Source organism: Tachypleus tridentatus, chromosome 2 (assembly GCF_004210375.1).
Source record: "Tachypleus tridentatus isolate NWPU-2018 chromosome 2, ASM421037v1, whole genome shotgun sequence".
Taxonomy (NCBI): Eukaryota; Metazoa; Arthropoda; class Merostomata; order Xiphosura; family Limulidae; genus Tachypleus; species Tachypleus tridentatus.
The window spans coordinates 103,200,178-103,228,029 of NC_134826.1; the positions used below are offsets into that span (position 1 = coordinate 103,200,178).

At 34.8% G+C, this 27,852-nt stretch overlaps 1 protein-coding gene across 23 annotated transcripts in view; it reads left to right on the forward strand.

The window, feature by feature from the left end:
• The first annotated feature begins 801 nt into the window (after positions 1–801).
• LOC143244728 (RIMS-binding protein 2-like) overlaps positions 802–27,852 on the forward strand; it is a 196,704-nt gene continuing 169,653 nt past the window's right edge. For 16 of the 23 annotated variants that reach the window (XR_013025295.1, XR_013025294.1, XM_076489894.1 and 13 more), the window contains exon 1: positions 16,850–16,910. Coding sequence is in view for 17 of the 23 variants with exons in the window: in XM_076489894.1 (XP_076346009.1) it covers positions 16,890–16,910 (21 nt within the window). In the remaining 6 variants the exon portion in view is untranslated. Of the gene's footprint in view, positions 1,036–1,436; positions 1,703–16,845; positions 17,220–27,852 lie in introns of those variants that run through there. The other 7 variants (XM_076489899.1, XM_076489911.1, XM_076489898.1 and 4 more) reach the window with 5 other exon arrangements.

Below are 27,852 nucleotides of genomic sequence, written 5' to 3' on the forward strand. Positions count from 1 at the left end.
ATTTGTGGTTTACAATTTTTTTATGTTATTTACTTCTTATGTACTTGTTTGTTAGAGGTCCTAACCTATCTGTTCTCATATAAAGTACTGTTTAGTGTACAGTTAGTTAGACAGCTATTCAAAACTAATGTAACCAGTCACCCCAATTTTGGTGGAACAGTCCCATTTTTGAGCTGCTTTTCCCGCTGTTCCCCAGAAACTTTATAGGATGTGCAAATGTCCAGTTTTGGGAGATAATGACATTAAATGTCCCCCATTATCAAAATGAATATCGGTAAGTACTGTACATAAGATTTGTCCAGTCTTTGTATAAACAGCGTTCATTTTCATATACTAACATTCGAGTACATAGATAATCATATATTTATTGAGGATGTAATCATATGGAATTAATTCTTGTATTGTCTCATGAAACACCTTTACGCATTAGCTGTTGACCTTTATACTATGAAATCATTGAAATGTCATATTAGCATTCATACGTAGTGATATTGTCATAACTGACAAAGTAATATGAAATTAGTTTGCTTTATTTTGGGATATAGATTAAATGTCCAAAAATATTTTTGACAATTTCTTTACACCTCTGTTATGTTTCATTTTTGCAGATTATGTCAGTCTGTATACAATTATTACTGTAACATTTCACTTACATACTGTCATTATCTTAAACATGATTTTCTATTTTTTTGTCAGACAATTTTGTTAAATAATTATCATATTTAGGTTAGTTATAACTGTGGAAAATATGAATGTTTATTATATACAACTGACATCTTTATTAACAGTTATCAAATTTATTAATTTTGTTGACTTTTTGATTGCATGGTATTTTCGTTTGAGCTTTAGCCCTAATGTCTCTGTATGTGTTTCTTGTAGTAAAACCACATCGAGCTATCTTCTGTGTCCACCAAGGGGAATTAAATCCCTGATTTTAGAGTTGTGAACTAGAAGACTTACCGCTGTCCCACAGAGGAACAGCCCTGATGTCACTTGAGACTCATTGGTGTGTCCATGTGAAGTCATGGACATGATGTAAATATTATTACTAATAGTAACAATACTTTTACTGGTGTGTTATGAACAGTGACAGTTTAATTAGCCTAACAGTAACATTACCTCAAGAGATAACAATTATTTGTGTTGCTGTATTTACTGTTTTAGGCTTAGCAATAACAAATTCAGTAACTAATTTAATGAAGTAGGTTGTTTGTACAACATGGATTAATTGTAACAATGCTTAATAAATATATTTCATTAAAACGTTTAATGAATAAAGTTGGCATAAAAGGTACTAATGTGACAGTAATGTGATTTTCTTTCACATATTCTTTCCTAAATTCATAAATATATTATCCCTGATTGCAACAGTGCTCAAATGAAAGTAAATTTCATCATGGATATGCAATCTAAATATCTTTTCTTTATGGAAACAGTTGCAGAAAGTGATGTCTGATGTGAAAAATGCAGAACAGAATTCAATACTGCTCTTGGTGGGGCGAATGATACAACTACACATCTGTTTGATAAAACACAAATCTACTAATTATTGTGCTGCTTCTGGAAAAACAGATGAAAAGTATTTTAAAAGCTTGATACCTAGCGCTAAAGATTTAAAAATGACTGCAACTAAAGTTGTGTAGGCCTACCATAAATTCAAAGAAAACCAAAGATTCCAGTCTGTGCATCAAATATTATGCAGGTATGCTTTGAACCAACATTCAGGTATGCCAGATATAAGGGTGAAATAATTTTTTACAAATGTTTTTGCAGTGTTTTCTATAATTGAAGTGAAAAAAAAACAGTTAGTAGCTGCTCATTGTGTTAACTGAAACATCAAACCTAGGGAATGTAATGTTATTTCCAGTTTTTTCAGCCCTATGAAGTTGTTCAAGTGAAACTCCTTGACTTTAAGTCAAAGCCAGTAAAAATTCAAACATTGTTGTGAAATATTTAACTGCAGGTTTTACAGAGTACGATCTCGACAGTAAATTAGTTGCTTTCTGCTGTGATAACGTGAACAGTAATTTTGTTGGGGTACAAAAAAGAGGAGTTAATAGTATTTTAAAGAAACCAAATAGACTTTTGGACAGAGATTTAATTGTGGTGTTGTATATGGATCCCACATTGCATGTAATTCTATTTAGTCTTTCAGCGATTGCCTGCCTATTGATGTGGAAAGTATCATTGTAGAGATTTATTCGTTATTCTATATGTATACTGTCAAAGTAGAAGAACTGAAATAATTTTGAGATTTTGTCAAGACCGTGTATGAACAACTATGTAAAACATTGTGGTTAGCACATACGCCTGCAGTTGAAAGGATTCTCATGTTGTTTCCCTGATCTAAAATTGTAATTTGTAAGTCATAAAAAATGTTCGTTTGAAATGAAATTTTTTCCAAAAATTCATGTTCAGAAATCTTACTTAACTTTGTGCAAGTCGAACAGTAACCTTTCACCAAGTTGTTTTGAAGATTGAAAGTAAAAATTATTCAACTATTGAATATTTGATGGAACTTAGTGATCTAAAACAAAATCTAATTTGATTTTTTTACATTCATTTAGGCTGTTAATATGTAAACTAACAAGATGGGTTGGTTGATACATAAGTGTTAGGTTGAGGAATAATTCGTGAGCGTTTTTAAATAATTTCATTCAAGCATTACATGCAAGACTATACAATACTTCAATGCATGAACACATTACACCCAAGACATTTATTATGATACTTTATTTCATGTAATACCTAGGTATATAGTATGCATTGTTTTAAACGAAATTGCAAGAAATTAAATGCGAAAAGCAGATGGTGTCGAAAATGCTCGATTTTGTCCACTTGACATTCCATTTAATGAGCTGAAAATGAAAGCAAAAATTAAAGACATATGAAAATCAAACACACCATCTATTAGAGCAAAAAATTATCTACCAAATGACATGAAATATTTTGCGAAAGCGTTTCATTTATGAATATATTTTTTTAACTTGAAAAAACGCTCACGAATTATTCCTCAACCCAATAGTTGTAAACGCTGCTACAGTCTATCAAGGGACATATTTTGGTATAGTAGACCAGTGGCCGAGTCACTCTCAAGAGCTTGAAATTTCAGCTAGCTTCACTAAAACGTGTTACAAGGTGGTCAGATGTCGGAAAGACTATGCATTTTTTAAACCTAAGTTTTATAATGAACTATTTGATGAATTTTCATTTGTTACACAGTAATCTATTAGTTACAAAGTATTAAACTGCAATGAATCTAAAATCCCAGTTGACAGTCGTTGAGTAGAACTCTTCACTTATTTCAGTGAAAGAGATATTAGGCATCAACGAATATCAGAAATAATCTAGTTCATACTATATCTCCCTGGAACCAGTTCTTCTGTTAAAAGTTTTTTTTTTCTCATAAATTATTAAAATTGTGGATATCAGAAAAGCACAACTTCAAGTGTTAACCCTTAAGGCTTTGCTAGTAACAAAAATAAATTCCAAGCAAATGTGGGTGGAATTCCATAACAATCTAAAAATCCACTCCTGATTTGCTAAAAAAAATCTTCGAATGAAAAGTATGATAATTATATTGCGTGTATTTTTTTTACTAATATGTTATTATTTGCCACTTTCTAAAAGGCACTTCTAGGTTATTAAAGAAAATATTCTCTAACGAAAAGTATGAATATTTAATCTACCCATTTTATTTTTAATAATAGATGCTATTTTTTGCTACTATACCGAACCAAAAGACACTTCCGAGTTGTTTAAAAGTTTCCTCTAATGGAAAGTATGAGGATAGTATGATTTTTTTATTAAACATTTATTTTCTGTACTGCAACTTGTAAAAAATTTTAGGTCCTGTATGAAAATATCCTTAAATAAGAAATATAATGATTGGATAGTCGGGGCGTAGATTCTGGGAGGATGGGTGAGATACATCCCCCTTCATTTTAGGTGGGGGTATGGTGCATACAGTCATCCCCCCTTACAGTTTGATCTGTTGAATTGTTCTATTGCATAACAGGCCGACAAATTGTGTGTTTGTTCTTGTGATTCTCGTGTTCTTACCAATCGAATTACATAATTAGGGCAAGATGTAGGCTTTTTCAGTAGCCGAAATGTACATCTTTAATATAGACGTGCTTCTAAGCTTTTCGATCTAAACGATAGTTCGTTAAGTATCAATCAGTAGGTCTAAGTATACATGCAAGGCTTGCAAGCACTATCACAGAATCTACCTACGTCTTGTACGTAGTGTAAGATTAAGTAAAATTTTCATCCAACAGATTGAACAGAGCATGAAATTCGAAGATATTATTCCCAAGCGTAAATAGCTTATTTACCAAGCTATTATTCCCAAGCTTGTAGCTGCATCAATCTTATGTGTATATTGTGCGGTTTTCTTACGCCATTTGTTTTCATGCATTTCTAGCTGGTTTTATTGTCGAACGCCTTACTCTCCTGAGCTGCCGAAGCCGTTGATGATAGTGTACGTTTAGTGCAAGTTAACGACAGGTTCAGGCTGCTCGGACCCAGACACGCCCTACATCACCCCCTCCGCTCCTTTTAGTGTGAGCCACGATTTTACAAAAAAGGCTCATTAGACCTATGTTTGTGGCCCTCATTAATCCATGAAATTTCAGATTATCACCGCCCTCTAAAAAAGTGCTGGTGCTTTATGGTAAAAGAACAATATATTCTCTTATCATAGATAGTAAAAATATTGTATTTTCTTGTATAATTAGAACACAAAAGGAGCGATTTCAACGGCCTGAAACCTCTACTCGAATTGTATTGTTAGTGTTTGTTTAGGTGTTTTTATTTAATAGACGTGCTTATAGACGTTATATCACAACGTGTTTGCCTTTTCATGAGCTTTAACAGGAATATAATATATTTGTGATTGTTTAAGCATTTTTCGAGAAACTTGCTATTACTTGTGTTGTAACTAGCGCACATTATTGTCCCAGCGATGCCCAGGCGGTCAGTCGGCTCAGTAATCAATGTGAGGTTCGCGTGTTTGACTTAAATACATTGTACAGTTCAGTCCTACTTCCATTCTGTTCTATCTTCGTTCGTTGTACGTTAGAGTTTTTCAATAAAGACTGTATTTTAGCCTGTTGAGTCATCTGGGTAACAGATTCCAATTATGAAAAGCAAGAGTCTGAAACTTTTCGATATTAGACAGCTCTGCAAGCCAGTTACTGGTACTACAAGTGACAATGCAGATGCAGATAATCCAACAACCTCAAGCAAAGGAATAGAAACTTGTCATACAGAGGAAATACCATGTTCATCAGAGGACGAGTCTGAAAATGCTTGTGCAACTATTGCACATCATGAAACACCAGATATTTGTGAAACAAGTTTGTGCAATAATGAAAAATTTGACGCTACACAGATACAGTGTGGAAAGCCATATCATCCAGACGCACAACTAATACCACGACAGAAAGCAAAATCTCAAAATATCAACTTCCAGGGCAAGTGGTTTGATGAGTTCCCATGGCTGCACTTCGACAATCAGACTCAAAAAGTCATATGCTTTCATTGTGCCAAGGCGGAAAATAGAGGCCTTTTTACAGGAAAATTGGAGAGGCCAGTGGAGTATACCTTCATATCCACCGGTTTTTGCAATTGGAAAAAGGCAAAACAAAAATTCAACAAACACCAATCCTCCTCTCAGCACAGATTCGCTATATCTCCAGAAGGTTCACTTGATGTAACTCCAGTGACTGTCCAGCTACATGATGGAAAAAAGAAGCAGCAGGAAGAATGGAAAAGAAATCAAGCCAAAATATTCAGAAGTTTACGTTTCTTACTTCATCAAGGTTTAGCATTACGTGGACATACTGATACGGAGGGAACTTCCTGCAGTTAATGAAGCTCCTGGAAGAGGAAGATTCTGAGTTGACGGTCTACTTGTCAAAGAAAACCACATTCACATCACCCCAGGCTCAGAATGAAATAATGGAGATGTTCAGCCATCAAATACTGAGGAACATAGCACACGAAGTGCAGCAAAGTAAAATCTTTGCATTATGGTTGATGACACTCAAGATGTTACAGATGCCGAACAGGAAGCAATATGTGTACGATACGGATATGAGAACCTTGACGTCCATGAGATATTTCTTGGTTTGTACAGTGTTTCCAATACAACTGCTGAAACAATATCCTCGACTATACTTGATGTACTGACTAGACTCAATTTACCACTGTCAGGATTAAGAGCACAAACTTATGATGGAGCCGCTAACATGAGTGGTGCGTACAGTAAATACATCCGCCCACTGTGTCCAACACGCTGGTTGTGCCGCCTATCTGCAATTACATGTGCTAATGATCACTACAGTGACATTGTTGATTCTTTGTCTGAATTAGCAAATGAAAAATCAGATGTAACAGTGAAAGCACGAGGTCTGCTGGACAGATTTGACAAAGGAAAGACAGTTTTAGGATTATTGATGGCCCAGCATCCATTAGCTGCATTAGAGGAACTAAACCGTGCATTCCAAGCAAAATCAGCGACAGTATCTGGCATGATTGAAGCATCTGTAATGACAGTTGAGCAATTGCAGATATTGCGAACACAGGAAAATTACAACAAGATATTTGATGAAGCTGTGAAAAAGGTAAATTCCCTAGATCTGGTGTCTATTGAACTACCACGCATTCGCAGACTCCCCAGAAGGATCACAGGTGATGGCTCAGCACACCATTCTGCAACAGCTAGAGATTACTACAGAAGCCAATATTTTGAATTTGTGGACACAGTCATAGAACATGTGACCACTAGATTCAATGCAGACAATAATGACTTGAGGCAATATCTGGCACTTGAGAACATGTTAACATCTGGCAAGATTGACAACTCGGTTATAAACTTTTATCCAGAAATCTCTGCACAACGGCTCGAGTTTCAGTTGCCCATGTTCAAAGGAACAACAAAAGCGGTATTTCTGAAAGGTGCAAAGAATGCTTACTGTAGAATGAATGAAACAAGCCAGCAGATGTTTAGTAAAGTGTTTCTTCTCATGAAAATTTTGCTTGTATGTCCAGTATCCAGCTGCAAATGTGAACGCAGCTTTTCTGCATTAAGACGGTTGAAGACGTGGTTAAGGTCAACTATGTCTCAGTGCCGCCTCAACCATGTGGCAGTTTGTCACACTCACAAAGATAAGGTCTACAAAATAAATATAGAAGAGCTTATGAAACAATTCATGAACAGATCATCACAAAGGAGCTCTACGTTTGGGAACATGTAGACTAGAGGACTAAATGAATCTTACTTCAATGAAAAGTATGAATAATTATGTGCTACATTGTATTGATGTGTAATTTTCAAGAGTTCGCAAAGACATTTTGATTATTTTTATCAAACAACATGAAGTTTTTCAGTAGATATAAACTTATCAAGGGTAATTACTAATTTTATTAATATTTGAAAGCGTAATTCATGCAATGAAAGTTATTATAAACCTTGTCAAGTATATTGGCCATCTTTTATACTGTACAGTGTGCAGGAATAAATTCATGTGGCAGTTAATTGTGACACATTTGTCTTTATTCTATTAACATTTTGAAAACTGTTCACAACATCTCACTTATACAAACCTACATGGAAACCTTGAAGTATCGTGGCAACAAGATTACTCTGTGACTGCATATTTACAGCTTTCAGGTTCACGTAATCAGAGATTACCAATTTGCAAATTGAACAGTCCACATAAGTGGTTGCAAAAATCCTCCCCCCATCGGGTGTAAAATATCTACGCCCCTGTTGAACAGTATGTATTTTTCATGTTTTCAAGATGGTTTCTGATTTGTTAACGAAGAAAATAATATTCAGTGAAAAGTATAATGTATGCATTTGTTAATGAAAAGAAGTTTTAATTTTTTTTGCAACCAATTCTTTATTCATCAGTGAGACCATCAAGTAATTAATAGCAGTTAGTTTGCTTTTGGAATTAAGCATGAAACTACACAATCGGCGATTTACCTACTCTCCACTACGAGTATCGAAAGCTGTTTTCTAGTGGTGTGACCCTTGGACGTACAATGTACCACTGGGGGACTAATATCAGTCATAATTAACTACCGTGATAATACACTCTCAGGCCGTCGTAGTTAAATGAGAAATATTGCTATTCGTAGTAAAAGGTCTAATGACCTGCGTTTCCATTTCATCATTATTAAGAATAAAAAATACGACGATTCTTCGCACAATGAAAAGTAAAATATTTAATTTGACTTCAAGCCAACTAGTTTCGGTGACACAGTTACCCTCATCAGGGCTAATATGTACAGTGTTAGCTTAGAACGTATTCAATTAAATACTGTTAACAGTGAGTTCATTTTCAAAAACATATTTAATTATAAAAAAGTTATATTTTAGGTTCCTTTCTATGTTTTTTGTGTATTATGATATTTACATTCATCCTGTCAAAATTACCATCACAGCTTTATAAATCTTCAGCTGTAGTAGGGGACATAGTATTGACATATTTATGTCATATTCTTGTTAATACGACAGTTCATATCATATTGATGTTCTTTCAATCTTATTTTTGCTTTTCTTTTTCCTGTGTACATTTTGTTGCAGCTTGAATTGATTTAATGAATTCCAACTCTATCATCATTCTATTGTGGATCTTTGAGTGTTTGTAATCTGGAGTAATTGGTGTGAACTCCATCAGGCTATTGCAGGAAGTCACGGAAAATAGCGAGGTGAAGCTGTGTTTTATATCAAACTCCTCTGTTTTCGTAAACCTTTTATTTATTTATATCGGTGTTTATCAAATAGAATGATATTCTTAGAGTTACCTGCTGTTTATAATTTGTTTGTGTATGTAGCACTGTAAAATACACTTAATGTTCTTGTACATTTTACAAACACTGGTGTCAAATGTATCGTTGTAAGTTAAAATTTTGAATGTTTTAACGTGAATGTTGGCCAGAAGGCAACTGTATCCTACAACAGTGTTTGACTTTTCATTTTAAATATTTATACAGCTGTATAAATACAAACCCACACTGTAAACTGGATTGACTCAGCAATTTTGTTATAAAATGAAGCGATCTTTTTGGAAATTGGTGTTATTTGATCAAGTGACTACTAACTTTGAAGAAAAAATATCTGAACCTTTTGTTTCTATGGGTTGAATTTACGCTACATACTGTAAAAGCTCTGCTTTGGTTGGTTAAAAAGTGATTATTTGTTTCTTGCTATGTCTGTTTAAGCACATTACTGATTACTAGTAATTTACCGGAAAGGTTTATTTAATAAATATAATAATAACTTTTAAAAAACGAATTTACAATTTTCAGTAACGTAACACTTTTTTCTTGTCAAACAATTTGTACTGCAACTTAAGAAAAACACGCACAATTCGTTGTTGTTAGATTGTTTTATAGTAGGTATTAGCATATAAAAATATACGTATAACGTAATTGTTATGAAACAATTATATTACTCTAAAAAATCTTGGAGAAAAACAGTGGCTGTTATCATTAGTTAGACACAACTTCTTAATTAATATGGGTTGAAGGAAGAAGTATATATTAGTTGGTTTGTTTATTATTAAGTACAAGGCTGTACAGTTGGCTTTCTGTGCTGTGCTTTCTACGGGTATGAAAACCGATATTTCAGTTTTGCAAATCTACAGACATACCGCTGAGCCATTAGATGGTATGTATTAGTTTTTTTGTATATGTAAAAACGGTTGGTATGAGTAGAGAAAGCACTATGTAGAGGAGCGAACAACGTTTCGACCTTCTTCGGTCATCGTTGACTCCCTGCGATTGACAGGGCACGCATAACCCATTGTGTAACTTTGCATTAAAATTAAACGAACAAATAAAATATCTAGAAACGGGAAAATAACTGTGCATTTAGTAATCTTGGCAATTAAAAATAAACCGCTAAATATAACGTGTTTATTTATGGTGAAAAATAATTACCATTTTAATATATGTATATTTTTCTTAAATAAACTATTTCTGGTGTCACCATTATAAATTTAATTTTATGAATTATTTTCGAATAGGTACAGAGTAACCTATCTGGTTATTAATTCATATAGTTTACTTCCAGCAGCACTGGCATGGCCAGGTGGGTTAAGATATTCGACTCGTAATCCGAGGATTGAGGATTCGAATTCCCGTCGCACCAAACATGTTCGCCCTTTCAGCCGTGAGGGCGTTATAATTGTGACGGTCAATTCCACTATTCGTTGGTAAAAGAGTAGCCCAAGCTGCTAAATTAGGGATGGCTAGCGCAGATAGCTCTCAAGCAGCTTTGCAGCTTTTCAAATACAAATGGCCCAGCATGGTCAAGCGTGTTATGGTGTGTGACTCGTAATCTGAGGGTCGCGGGTTTACATCCCCGTCGCGCCAAACATGCTCGCCCTTTCAGCCGTGGGGGCGTAAAAATGTGACGGTCAATCCCACTATTCGTTGGTAAAAGAGTAGCCCAAGAGTTGGAGGTGGGTGGTGATTACTAGCTGCCTTCCCTCTAGTCTTACACTACTAAATTAGGGACGGCTAGCACAGATAGCCCTCGAGTAGCTTTGTGCGAAATTCAAAAAACAAAAACAAACAAATACAAATACTTCCAGTAAAAACTGTTATTTTGAATAATGTGTGGACTGAACATCACATCTTATTCTAGCAACCAATTAGATACATATTTTGTCCGTCTAAACGATTTTAATGGCCCAACTTGGCCAGATGGTTAGGACGCTCGAGTCGTGACCCTTTATAACGTTCCCTCCTACTCTTCGTTGGAAACACAGTAACTCTAGATTGGGCGGTGATGACTACGCTGCTAAATTAGAGACGGCGAGTGCAGATAGCAGAAAAATTCAAAACAAACGATCTGTTTCTTCCTTCTTCATAATAAGCAGCATTCAAGCAGAAGTAATCCATTTTTGATATGTCACACATAACACAAAGTTTAAATTTACAACACCTGGATCTAGTACAATATAATTATGTAACAATAAATTGAAAAGTATATTTTATTTATAAAACTATAAGCATATTTCTCTTTTATTTTACAATGCCTTTAATGGCTAAACAGTAAGTCTGAATGAAGGCTCGTGCTCTAAAAAGTGGGTTATGATATTGGTGGTTGGAACAATACAGAGAGAGCCCGTCGTAAAGTTTTGTTCTAATCAAGCAAAGAAACAAGAAATCATTTCAAAGTTTTATTATATCCTATATAAAAATATAAGGCAATTACATTCTAAAATGTGAAGTTCTGTAATTTTAAAAGAGTTCGGCATGGCGAAGTGTGTTAAGGCGTTCGACTCGTAATCCGGAGGTCGCGGGTTCGAATCCCGGTCGCACCAAACATGCTCGCCCTCCCAACCGTGGGGGCATTATAATGTACGGTCAATCCCACTATTCGTTGGTAAAATAGTAGCCCAAGAGTTGGCGGTGGTTGGTGATGACTAGCTGCCTTCCCTCTAGTCTTACACTGCTAAATTAGGGACGGCTAGCGCAGATAGCCCTTGAGTAGCTTTGCGCGAAATTCAGAAACAAACAAACAAATTACTTTAAAAATAATCATATTGTACACACTACTTATTTCTTAAAATATAGAGCATAGACTCTTAGAATAAACTTTAAATAAACTCTTAAAATATGAATAGAATAAAAGTCTTTTTTAAGACTTATTATAATATGCTTTCTATTATTAATTGATGGATTTCTTATTAGGCTCAATATGGTATATTTGTTTCGTATCTTGTATTTGTTTCTTATATCGTATTCATTAATATAATATGTGTATATTCTGTTTCTCTCTTTCGCATTATATTTGTTTTTATTTTATTTCTTTGTTATTATTCTATGCGTTGCTACAACAACAACAAATGAAATATAGGTTAAGTGCTTTAACCTATTATTTAGTGGACTACTTCTACCCACAACTTGTACCTTTTCACTACCTCTGAACTAGTTTCACCTTGTTTTATTGCTGTTCACTATCTGTGTGCATTCATTATGAGATACAATGTTTGCAACTTCGTATTATTATTGTATGCAATTGACTTCATTGTGTATACTTATAGTAACACACTGTTTTTGATAAGTTTATTGTAAACGTTTGAAGTCGCCTTAAACAAGCAGCAGCCAAATCAGTTTATATTAATAATCCAAACTTTAACAAGAATTCTATTTCGTTAGAGATTTTGCACCATAATAATATATACTTAAATATTCGGGTTTAATTCCATGATCAACAACCATTTTTTTCATTTAAGTGTTTTCTTTTGTTGTTATTTTTTAAATAAACTCATTAATTGGGCAGTTTTGTTTAATAATACATTTTATTATCAAATTCATGAAACTAAACTGTGAGAGTGGTTTGTTTTGAATTTCGCGCATGGCTACTCTAGGGCTATTTGCGCTAGCCGTCCCTAATGTAGCAGTGTAATAAGAAACAAAAAGTTTAGTAATCGAAGACACTGGTTTTATTAAATAAAAGAATTAGGATAACTGGTACCAATCAACCATTTTCTTTAGGTACAATGTGGTTTAAAATATCTGGCACGTTAAGGTAAAAAATATTTCTGGTGGTTTTAGAAAGGTTCATATGGATGTTCACGGTGAACGAAGGGGATTTTTTCTCTCTATAAGTCTTGTTTGTTTAGTAGGTACTGTACGGCTGGCTGTTCACGTACTGTTACAGTTACGACAGAAAGTGTTCGTACCCCTGCGTCCCGAGTGGTTTTTTGCTCATAAGTTAAAAAAAGTATCATGATTAGGCTAATAGAAGTATAATATAATATAAATATTATACTAACACACATCTACATAAATTTTTATGTAAATTAAACGACAAATAAACCGTTTATAAACAAATAACCAAAAATAGGAGCAGAAAGTGTTCGTATAGTTCAGAACGTGTGAAAAAAACTGATATTCCCGTAAAAATTTTGTTAAGTTTGGCGAATAAACTACATTATACCATTCCAAAACTAAACACTGGGTTCATAATTATTGGAATTCAGCCAGCAAAAAATTTACTTCTGGCAATTTAGCGCCGTCTCCGTCATTATCTGCTTGGTCATCATGGAGAACAGGAAACAACTGTCCATTGATTTAAAAAACCGAATTATTGTAAAATACAAGTCTCGTGAGTCTCTTTCCGGTATTGCTACACAACTTAATGTACCGAAATCTACTGTTCAAAGCATAATTGCCAAGTTTAAGCTTGCAGGATCAACTGCTAACCTCCCTCGTTCCGGACGCCCCACCAAAATTCCAGAGAGAACCAAGAGGAAGGTTCTCAGAAGTTAGTAGGAACCCTCGTTTAACACGTAATGACATACAGAAACTGGTAAGGGAATTTTCAACCCAATTGAAAACGTTTAGCATGAGTTGAAGGCCAGGGTTCATCAGCGTTATCCAAAAACTTGCAAGAGTTGGAGGCCTTCTGTAAAGAAGAATGGAAGAAAATACCAGTCGAGTACCATGAAACGATCATGGAGGGCTATGAGGAGTGATTGCGCCAAGTAATTCACCTGAAAGGCTACACAACTGACCATTAAAGTAGACGCATGAACACTTTATACCACCTCCTATTTTTGGAAGCACAACGCAACAACGCCATTGGTCGCTTAGAAGCAGGCAAATCTCGATCAGATGTTGTCAGAGCTGTGAATGTCCACCCAAGCACTATCACAAGGCTATGGAATCGTCACCAACAACATGGATCAACTCGTGACCGTCCACGATCTGGCAGACCTCGTGTGACCACGCCCGCACAAGATCGCAACATCCGGTTATGTCACCTTCGGGATAGGACCACCACTGAGACGTCTACTGTCTCAACCATACCAGGGCTGCGTAGGATTTCCGATCAGACCGTACGCAACCGTCGACGAGATTCTTAGGCCCCATGTGCAACCCATCACGGTGAACGTCAACGACGTTTTTCAACATGACAACGCCCGTCCTCACACAGCCCGACTCACCACTGTTTTCTTGAGACACCACGACATCAACGTTCTTCCCTGGCCCTCCAGATCACCAGATTTAAACCCATCGAACATTTTTGAGAGAAGTTGGACCGACGTCTGCGACGGCGACAACCTCAACCGCAGACTCTACCTCAGCTTGCAGCAGCTTTGCAGGCTGAGTGGACAGCCATTCCACAGGATGTGATTCGTCATCTCATCGCTTCCATGGGCAGGAGATGCCAAGCAGTTATTGATGCTCACGGGGGGGCATACTCGTTATTGACGTTGAGTGACGTTAAACTTCACCTAGTGAGCGTGGACTTCGCCTTTGCAGACTTTGGATGTTCAACAGTGAATGTGCAAAGTTTCACACATGTCATACAGAACTACCCAGAATAAACTTGTTAACAATTTGTCTCATATTTTGCCTTTTGCGTTTCTTTTTTTGAAGAGTATATATCTTTATTCAGGTATATTTACGTAATATATGTATTTTGAAATTTGACCATGCAGGTATCATATTCTTTGATGGGTGTTTCAAGGACATAAATACTCGTATGTGTTAATCCTTTTACGCATGCAAAGGCTACATACTGCAGTCTTTGTTCTTAAGTTTCAGATTCACATGTATACATTCCTGTCCAGACTTCTATTCAAACAGGCTAGTTGAGAAACATGCACAACAGGTTCTGTGTGTAGAACATTAATTGAAGTATGTAACCTGTAGACGTGTGGGATACCATACTGAGTTCTCGTTTTGCCAGGGTATGTAAGTCGAGTATTTTCAGGAATATGTCTCGTCATTTATCTTGTTTTCACTGTTGTTTTCCGGCCCCATCAACCAGACAGTAATTATAGAGAGGCCCGCTCGGTTTTGTTAAATTACACTGTGTTTTTAGTAAAGAGTGTTATATTTTAAACAAGGTTGTGTTCAGATTGGCGTATAAACTTGTGTTTACCAGAGAGAGAGACTTTCAACAAACCTGAAGTTGTCAGTTATCTTTTTACACGCGAAAGGTATTATTTTTGAGTAATTAGTGACACTATACAGTAGACATACGGTTTTTGAAATTTTTAATAAATGGTATTTGTACTCTTGAAAAGGATATTTCTTAATTTTGCTTTCCGTAAAACTTCCTCTAATTGAGAGTGAATGTTGCCATGCCAACGTACTACCTCTACATAAAGCTGGGGAAACGATCACTCCTGCTTCTCCGTTTTCTGCGCTACTGTGTTTCAAGGCTTTTCATTTAATGTCCATATTCTATTTATTTCTTGCTTAACAGTCCTAAACTTAATGTTCTGTGGAAACATTTGACTTTTCTGATGAACATCAATCAAACTGTATGTCAGAGTGCGATCTTTTCCCCACAATATGTTCGACTTTTGTAGTAACTAACTTAAAGTACATATTAAAAAATTCTTCAGAATATGTTGGTATGTGCCAAGACACTCTATTTCGATCGGTTCTAGATTTTTAACTGTTTTCGAAAATTCCAGCTTGTTAACGAAAATAGTTGACCTTCAGCTACGTTCACCAAACTTCAGCCAATTATTACTTGAAAGTAAAAAACAGCAACAAAATAACCAAGAAATTGTCAATGTCGGAGCAGAAAACTTGAGACTAGTCACAGAAATACATAACTGGTCGCTAGAGAGAGACGTAATTCATGATAACATATAGTAAAATCAGTATTTTTTAAATAATACAATCAAAGACTTATTTCTTCAAAATAAGAAATTATATTCCTGGAAGCGGTGTTTAAACACAGAAATGATAGATATAACCATTCACTTATTTTACAAAATGAAAAGAAGATCAAACACAGCCTTTAATTTCCTTCGTTTCCCAGCTGTGGTCTTGATACTGTTAACACAGTTCAAGAGTTACTCTCCAATCGTATTATAAAATTAGAGTCATATTTTCTTAAAACTACTAGACCAAATAAAACGGGAAACAAAAAAAGAACGGCGAAAATTAGAAAAATCACATCCGTGAAATTTCTATAGGTTATTACAGTATATCATATTCATAGGTTTGATTAATTATTTAGAATTACGCACAAAGGGCTGTCTGTGCTCTGCCATTGCGTGGCACATTTATGGAATTTTAATAAACCATAAAAAATCAAACAAAGAGAGGTGGTTCAACACGATCACTCCGCTGTTTTGAAGTGACTAAAATTATGTGTGATAATAACAGCTTAAACATAAAATAAACTGACTAGGGAGAATTAGATTATATAAAGTGCATACTGTTCATGTTAGACTTGTTCATAAATAATTGTTATAGGACATACTGTGAAGTCATGTGTCATTAACTGTATGTCTCAAACAATTCCAAAATTTACCATTGAACGGTTAGCTGCTTCCGAAAAAAATGTTTTGAACTGTAACACTAGTGGAAAATAAAATGTTTTCTTTTTGTTTGAATATCACAAAGATCTGTGGAACTAATATTTCTGAACGGATGAAAATGCGTCATCCGTTAAGATATTTGTTAGTGCTTGTTATGTTGAATATCTAACAAATACGAAAGATTGATATGGTTGGTGATCATCAATGACGAATCTTTGTTTGTTTGTTTTTGTCTGTAACAAACTTTATTTGAAAAAGTTTCTTATTACAATGTTTATGGTAAGGTATAACAAATGGTTTCTTATAGAAACAATTTGTTAAACCAATATATAAATATACGTTTTTGAAAATACAGCTTTTGAAATTGCGTGGTCATTCAAGCTGAAAACACATGCTCCGGAAACTTAACACACAGTTGCATAACGCAAAGAATAGCTAGTGTATGTTCATCACTCAGCATGTAGCGTCACCTCTCGACAAATTACAAAAATACATTGACCAATCATAGTGCAAGAAAGTTTGTGTAATGGGGTTGATCATATGTTGATCTTCAGTTGAAGTGGCTTAATGGAAGTGAGATGGCTCTTAGTAAGCTAATTTTGAACATAAATGTTAATTTAAGTTGTTAAAAGTGTTTTAGAGTTATTGATAGTGATTAAACAAATAATTTCAGTAAAAATTAAATATTATTAGAGGTGTTAAAAGTTTCCTCGCAAAGTATTAAAACTTGGATTTGAGGCACTGCTTGCATAGAATTAAGACACGCGTGGGATGTTGGCGTCAAGAGTTCAGACGAAGAGCGTTAGCGAACTATCTTTGCAGTATTGCAAGCCTTATTGCATGTGTACAATTGTTCAATGAATACGCTAGTTTGTTTATATTACACTTCCTATTTCGGTAAGTTATTTTTTTGTGTTACGTTGTAACGTGAGAGAAAATATTTATTGAACCTATTTTTGGTACTAAATTCTTCATTTATGGTGTCTTCGCAGTAATCAAAACTCATTATTTTGTTTTTCCCAATTTCTTCCTCAGACTGTGTTTGATTTTCTAGCTGTTTAACTACTTGCCTCATATAATTTAGGTCTCAAGGTGTTTAGCATTTGCCTGTAGTTTGGATATAATTATCAGACTGTCTCTGATGATCTGGCTATCGACATATGTCAGTTTATCTAATTGTATTTAAGGTATTCTCAAGGTTAAATGAGAACGCAAACGATACCAGTTTTCACTTGCCAGGAAAGGCTTTTTATGTACGAGAGACTTATGTGTAGGACTTCCGATTTTCGGTTATAACCGGTAAAACACTCCGATACAAAGAAAAGAAAAAGAAATGATTAATCAGTTCACTGGATATAAAAAATTGTAGCTAATTTTATCTCTATTACGGTATTTACTTGGAATACTAGTTTGTTACTGAAAGGAAAGGAACACGTTTCGATCTTATGTGGTTTGTTTATATAACTTCGTGTAAAATATTAGGATCTCTAATAAAACTTTAACATAAATAGAACTATGTTTTATGACTGTTACTCCTCCCGTTACTAGATAAATTAGTGTACATAGAATATATGATATATCAGTGTTAGTAATACCTTGTTGCCTTCGGTTTACGACAATATTTATAGTATTAACGCCTCTGTCTGACGAAGTATGATCATAAGTAAAGTCGTGTGATAAATATAATTAATTAATATATCTACCTGTTTTAGTGGGTGGTTTCAACCTCAGCTGAGGGATTATTTTCATGAAAAAAAAAACCCAACCAAAACGTATATGTGTAAAACGTGAGAAATACGTTGTTCATCTGCATCAAACTCTAGGAAATCACGTGTAGCAGTTGTTGAAAGATATAAAAGAAAAGTGTCGTTGTAGGTCAAATCCCCAAGAAGTTTGTTTGTTTTGGAATTTCGCACAAAGCTACTCGAGAGCTATCTGTGCTAGCCGCCCCTAATTTAACAGTGTAAGACTAGAGGGAAGGCAGCTAGTCATCACCACCCACCGCCAACTCTTGGGCTACTCTTTTACCAACGAATAGTGGGATTGACCGTAACATTATAACGCCCCCACGGCTGGGAGGGCGAGCATGTTTAGCGCGACGATGGCGCGAACCCGCGACCCTCGGATTACGAGTCACACGCATTACGCGCTAGGCCATGCCGGGCCTCCCCAAGAAGTTAACTACAGATATATATATATAATATAAGTACTGAAGTCGATACAGAGTTTCGGGCAATGCCCTTTTTCATGTATAATCTGTAAGACGAAAACATTCTAAATCGAAGGTCGAGTGAAAATGTAACAAATGAATGTGTATAACTGCTTTCAAACATATATATATATCTCCTTATATATATATACACACACGTATTCATAGCTACACCCACAGGGCGTTATAATGTGACGCTCAATCCCACTATTCTTTTTTAAAAAAGTAGCCCAAGAATTGGCGTTGGGTGGTGGTGACTAGCTGCCTACCCTCTAGTCTTACATTTCTAAATTAGGAACGGCTAGCGCAGAGAGCCCTCGTGTAGCTTTGCACGAAATTCAAAACAAACAAACAAACAAGCAGACATATATATGTACTTTAGTTTTAGAAAATGAATAGATGGATACATAATTCACTGTATAAAACCATTTAAGTGTGGGTAAAATTGAACAGCTCATTTAGCCCAATGGGGTGGATAGTTCCTAGGTAAAAAATTATTGTTATTATTAGTTTTTTAATTTACCATTTAGTTTTTTACAGGGGCCTTCTTCAAAACAAGTATATTGAAATGGTCAAGGGTATGGTTGTGCAAATTAAAGTGTCGGACCGTTAGTTTATCTGTGTTACAATTTATTGTATTTCTAAAATGTTTTCAGGTACGTTCTCCTAATAATCTACTGGTGTTTTCTATGTATAATTTTTCACAACATGAGCAAAGAATGTAATAAAAGACGCAATTTGATGTGGAGTTATATTGATTCTTAATGTAAAAAAATTGATTTAGGATTTTGCGCGGACGTTCTTGAGTCAATGTGAACATACGTGTTACAGCGCCTTTTATTATAAAGATAGCTACCTAAACTGTTAAAGTGGTTGTTTTAAGCCTACTATGTATTATGTACTTTCCAATACTGGTATCGTGATGGTAGAAAATTATGGAGGGGGAGGGGGTCTTGGAAAATATGTTTAGTGGTGTTATATCCCTTTAAAATGTGAAAATTATTTAGAATAACATCTTTAACTTGTTTGTTATAAGTGTGACATGTGAGGATAAGGGGTAGTCTGGTAATTTAGTGTTTGTTTTCGTGAGAGATGAAGAGAAGTCGTAGTCTTGATTTACAGAATTGCGAGCTTTTTCAGAATGTTTTTGGGGTAGTTACAATTAATGAAAAATGACTCCAAGTCTGTTGATCGGGCATTGAAATCACCGGGCTCACTACACACTTTCCGTAGCATAATGAACTGGGGTTTTGAGATTTTCTTTTTTTATATGTATGGGATGGTTAAAATTAAAGTGCAAATACATGTGGGTATATGTAGATTTATAATGAACACTGGTTGTTATTTTATCAGAAGATATAGGAAAAATAATATTCAAGAATGGTAGTGATGAATTGGAAATGTCATGCGTGTAAGACAGTAAAGGATGGAAGTTGTTTTTGTAATAAATAAACGTTTCTAGCTCAGGAAAGGTGCCCGTGAATATCCCAACAACATTATCGATATATCTCTTGTAAAGTAGTGGTAAGGGACCATCATATTGTGTTAGCATCTGTTCTTCGATATATCCAACAAAAAGGTTTACAAAATTGGAACCTATTTTAGTTCCCATATCTATGCCGTTGACCTGCTCATATAATTCATTGTTAAAACAAAATCCGTTGTAATTAAAAATTAGTTCTGCTAAACGGACCGACATATTAGTGGAGGGCTGATGTTAAGGAAGCTTGTCAAAAAAGTGTATTAAGGTATTAAACTCTCCTGTTGCGGTATTAGGGTGTATAATGATTTGATAAAAGAACTGAGTCTAGTTCAGGGTTAAAAGTAACAGTGTTGAAAAGTCTAAGGACGTGATAAGTGTCTTTTATATAAGTGGGGAATAAATGGAGTAGGGGAGCCATTACGGAATTTAAATAGCTGGAGATAAGTTCAGTTGGAGCATTATAGGTAGATACAATGGGTTTAGCAAGGTTGTTAGGTTTATGAATTTTAGGCACTAAATAGAAAACAGTTCTAGAGTCAGAAATAAGTAATATTAAATTTCTAGCAGACGTAGGTTGTTTTTCAGCATCAATGAGTTCGTTGACAGTGTTGGTGATGGCTTCATAATATTTCGGTAGAGGGTTGTCCAGAAGCGGTTTGTATGATAGTAGGTCATTCAAATGACACGACGCTTCCTAAAGGAATGTCTAATGATAATATCCAAGAATAAGATAAAATTAGAAGGTGTGTGTGTATGTATATATATTTTTATATATACACACCTTCCTACCGTTTCAAGTGTGCATTGTTACACACGTTCGTTTATTTGTTGCATTATCACACGACCTTCGATTTAAAATATTTTCCTTTTACGAATTTACTGCTCAGTTAGTGATACCTGAAGAAGAGCGTTGCCCGAAACGCTGCATCGACAATAGTATATACATTAAATATATATATCTGTAGTTAATTTCGTGGTAGTTTAATCTGCAACAACATTCTTCCTTCATCTCTTGCATCAAACTCTTAAGTTAGTTGTAACAAATATACTGACCATCTAACCAGAATAACGGAAGACTCCAGAGTCTTCTCACAGTAAAAACGCTGATGGTATGCATTATTCAATTATGATGCACCTCAGTTAACTGTGAATTATAATTAATTACGAAATGCTATGGCCAATTGTTTTAGTTAAAAGAATAATAATTACAAATTCAAAGTATCATATAATACACTAGAGTACATACAGAATTAACAGAATATTAACAAAACTTTTTTTTTTCTGTTTCATTACATTTTTGTTAAAGCTAAAAAAAATGCCCCTGCAGTATTGTTATTATGCAGCACCGACTTCAGACAATTGTATCGATTCAAAGGTGATATTATTTCTATATTTACATATCAAAGACAACCCAATTCAGTTATATAAGTAGGGTTTATTTTTCGATGTTAACGTTTAAAATAAACTTTATTTTTAACTGTTTTATAGTTTCATTTGGATGTCATAAAATCGGTGTTTTCGCTTTTAATACTGTAACGAATGTAGAAATTACTAATATGTTAGTACCTATCAGGATGTGTTGGATTTTCTTTAGAGTAAAGCTACATCAGACTAGCCAAGTGGGTTAAGGCGTTCGATTCGTAATCCGAGGGTCGCGGGTTCGAATCCTCGTCACACCAAGCATGCTTCCCCTTTCAGCCGTGAGGGCGTTATAATGTTAAGGTCAATCCAACTATGCGTTGGTAAAAGAGTAGCACAAGAGTCGGCGGTGAGTGGTGATGACTAGCTGCCTTCCCTTTAGACTTGCATAGTAAAATTGAGGATGGCTAGCGCAGATAGCTCTCGTGTAGCTTTGCGCAAAATTCAAAAACAAACGTGGTGTCTACAGTCTGAATCGAATCTGTGATAGATACTTACATACTATTAATCAAGCATAAATTGTTACAGCGTGTGTCATAGTTTATAGCGTTAGTCACGCTATTTTTAATAAATTGAAAATAAATGGGAGTAATAACCTTTTTTAATTATATCTGTGTGAAATACACAACGAATGTAAATTATTAATGTTATAATCTTATTTTATTATTTTAACTGGAAATTGTAGTTTATATAACATGTAAAAGAAAAATTCTTAAGCCTAATTAATAACTTCAATAAATAAAATCAGCAAATATGTGTAATCTTTTTCGTGTTTTTGCGTACTGTTTTTGGCTGTTAATTTTAGGCCTGAGACAAGTTCTTCGAATGATAATAGGTATGTTTTTACTATCACAGATACGTTTGGTTACGTTTGAGGAGTGGAAATTCCATATCTGTGAAAGAGAAACAAGGATAATAAAGCAAGTAGGCTATCATGAAGTGGAACTGTACAAAACCCTAATACTAATAGGATCTTTGGGGAAAAATACTCCTTAAACAGAAAAGATTCACCTCAGACAACATTTTAAAACTTTTACTATTGCTTGCTAATGCTAAACATACATAAAAATAGACAAAAAAGGCCAGGGGCGAATTGAACTTTAAATGCCTAGTCATTTAAAAAAAAGGAGCCCTGTAGGCCCTGTTAACACCAATATTATACATCCTGCAAAAGTAAATAGGGGACTGCAAAGCTGACCGTTGAATCCTCCCTGAAAAAGCATGCATGTTAGACTTAAAAGGAAAGAAATCCACTCAAAATGATTCGTTTGTAATTCTTCTTTTAACTACCATTATTTAACAAAAAAGTACAAATAAGACACAATTATGTCTTGTAACTTTCTCCTGAAGATGACATAGCAACGTCGAAATATGTAGAATCAACTTTTTTAGTGGTCGTAGGACTGACCTTCATTAAAATGTTTTTAATTTTATACCTGTTTCATTCTTATGTCTGTTTATTATTTTAACATTACAGACAATTGGTAACAAATGATATTCATAACTAATAGGTAGCTGATACGATTCGTGATAATTTACTGCAGCTATTGACTATTTGGTTCCATTAATTTGAGACATAGATTGCTATAGAGGTTTGTTTGAAAAACTGGTTAGGACACATTTGGAGTATTATGTCCTGTCTTAGGCTTCTTACTTTAGGAAGGACATTGAGTTGTTGGAAAGGGTTCTGAGAAGGATTACTAGAATGGCACCTGGGATGGAGGGATTGTCATATGAGATGTTAAACTCTCCCAAATTGTTTACTCATGAGAAAGAAAGAAGAGTTAGAGTTCATCTGATTGAGGTGTTTGATATTGTAAAGGGAATTAATACTGTTGATGCATCATCTTTTTTAATATTTAACTGTGAGAATAGTAAGACTAGAGAACACAAATGTAGATGTTGGTAAGGTAGAGTCATCTGCACCTAAAACAGTTTTGTTTTTCTAAAGGGGTTGGCCTTTTGAATAGATTGCCTTCGAATGTTGTGGAGACCGTAACTTTAAGTGAGTTTAAAAGAAATCTTGATAAGTATATGAATAATAAGGGCTGATTCGAAATTTTTTCTTTACTAATTAATAGTTTTAGTTTAGAGAATGGGGCAGCCATTATGGACCAATAGGCCTATGTTGTTTCAAAACATTATGTTATGTTAATATTATTGTAAAAAGTACTTGCGTAAAACATCAATCTTTGAGTATATCAAGTATTAATTAATTAAAATTATGATATGTCACTGCAAGACTTTTCGTTTGACAGATGTCATTTATTACAATGTATGTTTTTAAAATTTTGTACATTTGTACATTTTTGCTTTTAAGGCTTTAAACAATGCTTGAAGATGATGAGAACATTTTTCTTGGCACCTGAGGTATTGCCAGTGGTGGTTCTTTTGCTTCCAGTATACCTTTTTAACCTCGTATAAATGTAGCTCTGCATGCACAATCCAAGGAGGAATACAGAAAGTGCAAAAAGAAAGTATGGTACAACTGATTTCAAATGTAGATAATGTCAGTAGAGCGAAAGACATTTTATGAACTTAACTGCAGAGGCAATTCGTGAAAATGTATCAATGGTTTTATGTCAGCACTAGATTTTGTTGTGCTTAGTGAAGGAAGCCAGGCAAGAAAAATTGACTCTGAAAAAGAAATTATCTTCAATAGAACAGTCAACCAAGATATACTCGTTTATTTCAATTGCCTTACGGGACATTGATAGTTTTTGGGATGCGGATGCAGTTAATCAAATGTGGAGCATTGATGATGTATTCAGAGGTGATGGAAAGGTTTCGTTTCCAGAAGAAAAATACATTTACCAGTTAGTTTCAGGTGTAGCTGACGGAGACTTTGTTAATACTAGTTTACAATGAATTGTAAAAAAATATTGAAAAATGACAGTCATCTTTCGCTTCTGGGAATTCAATGCCCATCCTATAGAGTTGAATTGGCATTGAAAGACAGTGTACCTAAATCATTTGCTGATGTAAAAAGACTTCATAACAACTATATATTCTTTACTGAAATGATCTGTAATGTTTAAAAGGCACTTTGAAACAATCAGTACACTTGGTGTGCAGTATTTTAATTGTTTCAAAGTGCGTGGTTTACGATTTGTTGCATTCACAAAACGTAGAGTAAATTATTTACTGCGTAACTAGTTTATTCTTGCAAGAAAAGAATAGTATTGATTAACTTTCATAGACTCTTAAAAATGACAGATTTTACTTTTCTATCAAAATGTTGCATATATAAAGATGTGCTGGATGCACATTCTATTTTGTCTATAATATTTTAAAATTAAAACATTTTATACTATTACATACTACCTACAGTAGGTCGCATAATTAATTTGAGATTTTGTGATGACGAGAAACCCACTTGGAGGAAAACAATGCAGACTGAGAAAACTGTATTCTCAGATTAACCTGAAGATGACCTAAGAAGGTCGAAACGTTGTTCTGTACTTTATTTTAATTAAATTTTTAATACCCATACCAGCCGTCTTGAGAATAATTTAAGATTTGTAGGATTTTAGTTATTTATCTTTTAACGACACTAACCCTAGCCTCAAATAACCACATCTAACAACAGTTGAAAGAACGAAAGGAAGTAGAAATGCAGACGTATTTTGACAGAATACAAATTATTCTTTGTTGTCTAAATAAAAATAAAGATACACGGTCAAGGAACTCTTTTTAGGGTTTTTGTCTTTAATAACTCGATCAGTGGTTAAAATTTAGAACCAAAAGTAATCGTTCTCCCCATCCCTTTCTCTCACGTTATGTAGGTGATGTATAACATACGTTTATGTTGTTGATTCGTGCACGTTTATCAGTACAAAATTAGTGACAGTGATGTATATATATTTAGATCTCGTGTTGTTTTGCGCGAAAAGTCTGAACCTAGTGTAACGGTAAAGATTTTACTGCTTCATGCACATCTTAAATACGTTCTCAATGTGCACGTGTGTGTGTGCATAGGGTTTCAAAGATAATCTCAAGTTTGTAAAAAAACAAACAAACCAAAAAACAACTTTTCCTGACTCTTCTCACATATAATACTTTTTCGTTTTGTGTAACGCAAGCGTGTTAAGGCGTGCGACTCGTAATCCGAGGGTCGGTCAATCCCACTATTCGTTGGTAAAAGAGTAGCGTTGTTCTAGCATCCCTGTTGCGCCAAACATGCTCGCCCTTTCAGCCGTGGGGGCGATATAATGTAACGATCAATCCCACTATGCGTTGGTAAAAGAGTAGCCCAAGAGTTGGCGGTGGGTGGTGATGACTAGCTGCCTTCCGTTTTTAAACAAATCTAGTCTTACACTGCTAAATTAGGGACGGCTAGCACAGATAGCCCTCGAGTAGCTTTGTGCGAAAATCTAAAAACAAAACAAACAAACAAACAAACAAACAAACATCAATGTCCACCTAGTGTGCGATGTATTATTTCTAACTTTATGAATTTAGTAACGAATTAAACAGCTTAGAAATGTAATAAAATAAAAAGAATGAGTGAATTGTCTACAAAATCAGGACATAATATGACTTTTTATAATTTATCTCGGGCAAGTGTTTGTTTGTTTTTTAATTTCGCAAAAAGCTACTCGAGGGCTATCTGTGCTAGCCGTCCCTAATTTCGCAGTGTAAGACTAGAGGGAAGGCAACTAGTCATCACCACCCACCGCCAACTCTTGGGCTACTCTTTTTACCAACGAATAGTGGGATTGACCGTAACTTTATATCGCCCCCACGGCTGAAAGGGCGAGCATGTTTGGCGCGACGGGGATGCGAACCCGCGACCCTCGGATTAGGAGTCGCACGCCTTAACACGCTTGGCCATGCCGGGCCTATATAATGTTGGCACACATCGTTTCAAAAATGTGTTATTACTAATTTTCAACGGGTCGGGCGAGTGTCTGATGTATTATGTTACTTATTACGATTTCAAATGACCGGAAATTTTAATTTAGAAGTTAATTGAACGTTATTGTCTATCAAACTTATCGTGCTTGCCAACGAGATTGATACACACAATTTTCTTTTTTAACATAAATATATTTTAATACATAAACTACAATACAATTTATAATAACGGTTGGTTATTACTGTTAAGGATTTACAACAGTTTTACAAACTATATTTATTTTGTCCTCACTGCTTAAGAATATCCAAAACTATGAGACTGTAACTGACTAACAATATTATATTATTGTCTCTCCGCGTCTTGCAATTAGCTTTTGTACGCATTGAGCAAAATTCACTTGGTACCAATATGTGAATATACGCTAGTGCTTTCATAAAACACGTATTGTTGATTTTTTACACTCGAGAATCTTCTACAAATTTAGAGAACGGGGGTTCTTTTGCAATACACATTTAACAATATACATCACATGCATTAAAGTGAAACAAACGTAACTATTAAAATAAATATACAACAGTTAATCCGTTACAATATGGAAATCAGGTCATTTAATTACAGAATTTCCATTTCGAACACGGATGAGGTGGGATAAATAAAGGGTATTGTGATCTGATTGTGATTTCAAGTGGGGGTTCATGGTTCGCGTCTCATTGCTGCAAAAATGCGTTCCGCACTTTGGAGTCGTGGGTGCACTTTAAGAATGACGGTGAACTCTCACTGTTCGTTTTGACAAGAGTAAATAATTATGGTGTTGATTATAGATGCTCTTGACTAACTGCCTTCCATCTAGTTTGTCAGTTCAAAATTAGGTACAGTTACATATGTATACGCATATCACTTAGCCATCTTCTGGTAAATCTCTATAGGATTGTGTTCTTCTTAATTGTAATTGAGTTTTTGATTCAAAATAATGATTTATTATAAACTTACAAATAAACTAAAATAAATTTGTTAAGTGGAGGTGGTAAAAAATAATGAAGTAAAACTTTGATGCAAAAATAGAAGGTCATTTAATATGATCATTAAAATGTTTGTTTTCACATTAATTTCAGTTGTTTCTCCATTATTTTCATGTGTTTTTATCCTCACTGCTTCAGAATATCCGAAAACTATCACTTAATTTTGAATAACTGTTAAACATTTTGCTCTTAAGACACCCTAGTTTCAATAACTACACTACCCCTGTTCGCCGTGATTCACCATTCACCCCCTCTCTCTCACGCACACAAACGCTCCCACGTCATTTTTTACGTCTGTGTTAGCAGTTTCTTACAGCCCTGTTTTATTCTTGTTACGGGATCATAAAAAAATAATTTAAAAGTAAAGCATTTTTTTCCTGGTATGATGTGTCCATACTGACGTTGAATGGTATGATGTGTCCATACTGACGTTGAATTTTTATTTATACTTCTTGTTGCCATTTTTTAAAACTTGAGTCATAGCGTATGACATTCAACTCTTAATGTGTGACGTTGTTTTCAATGAGGGTATATGTATATAG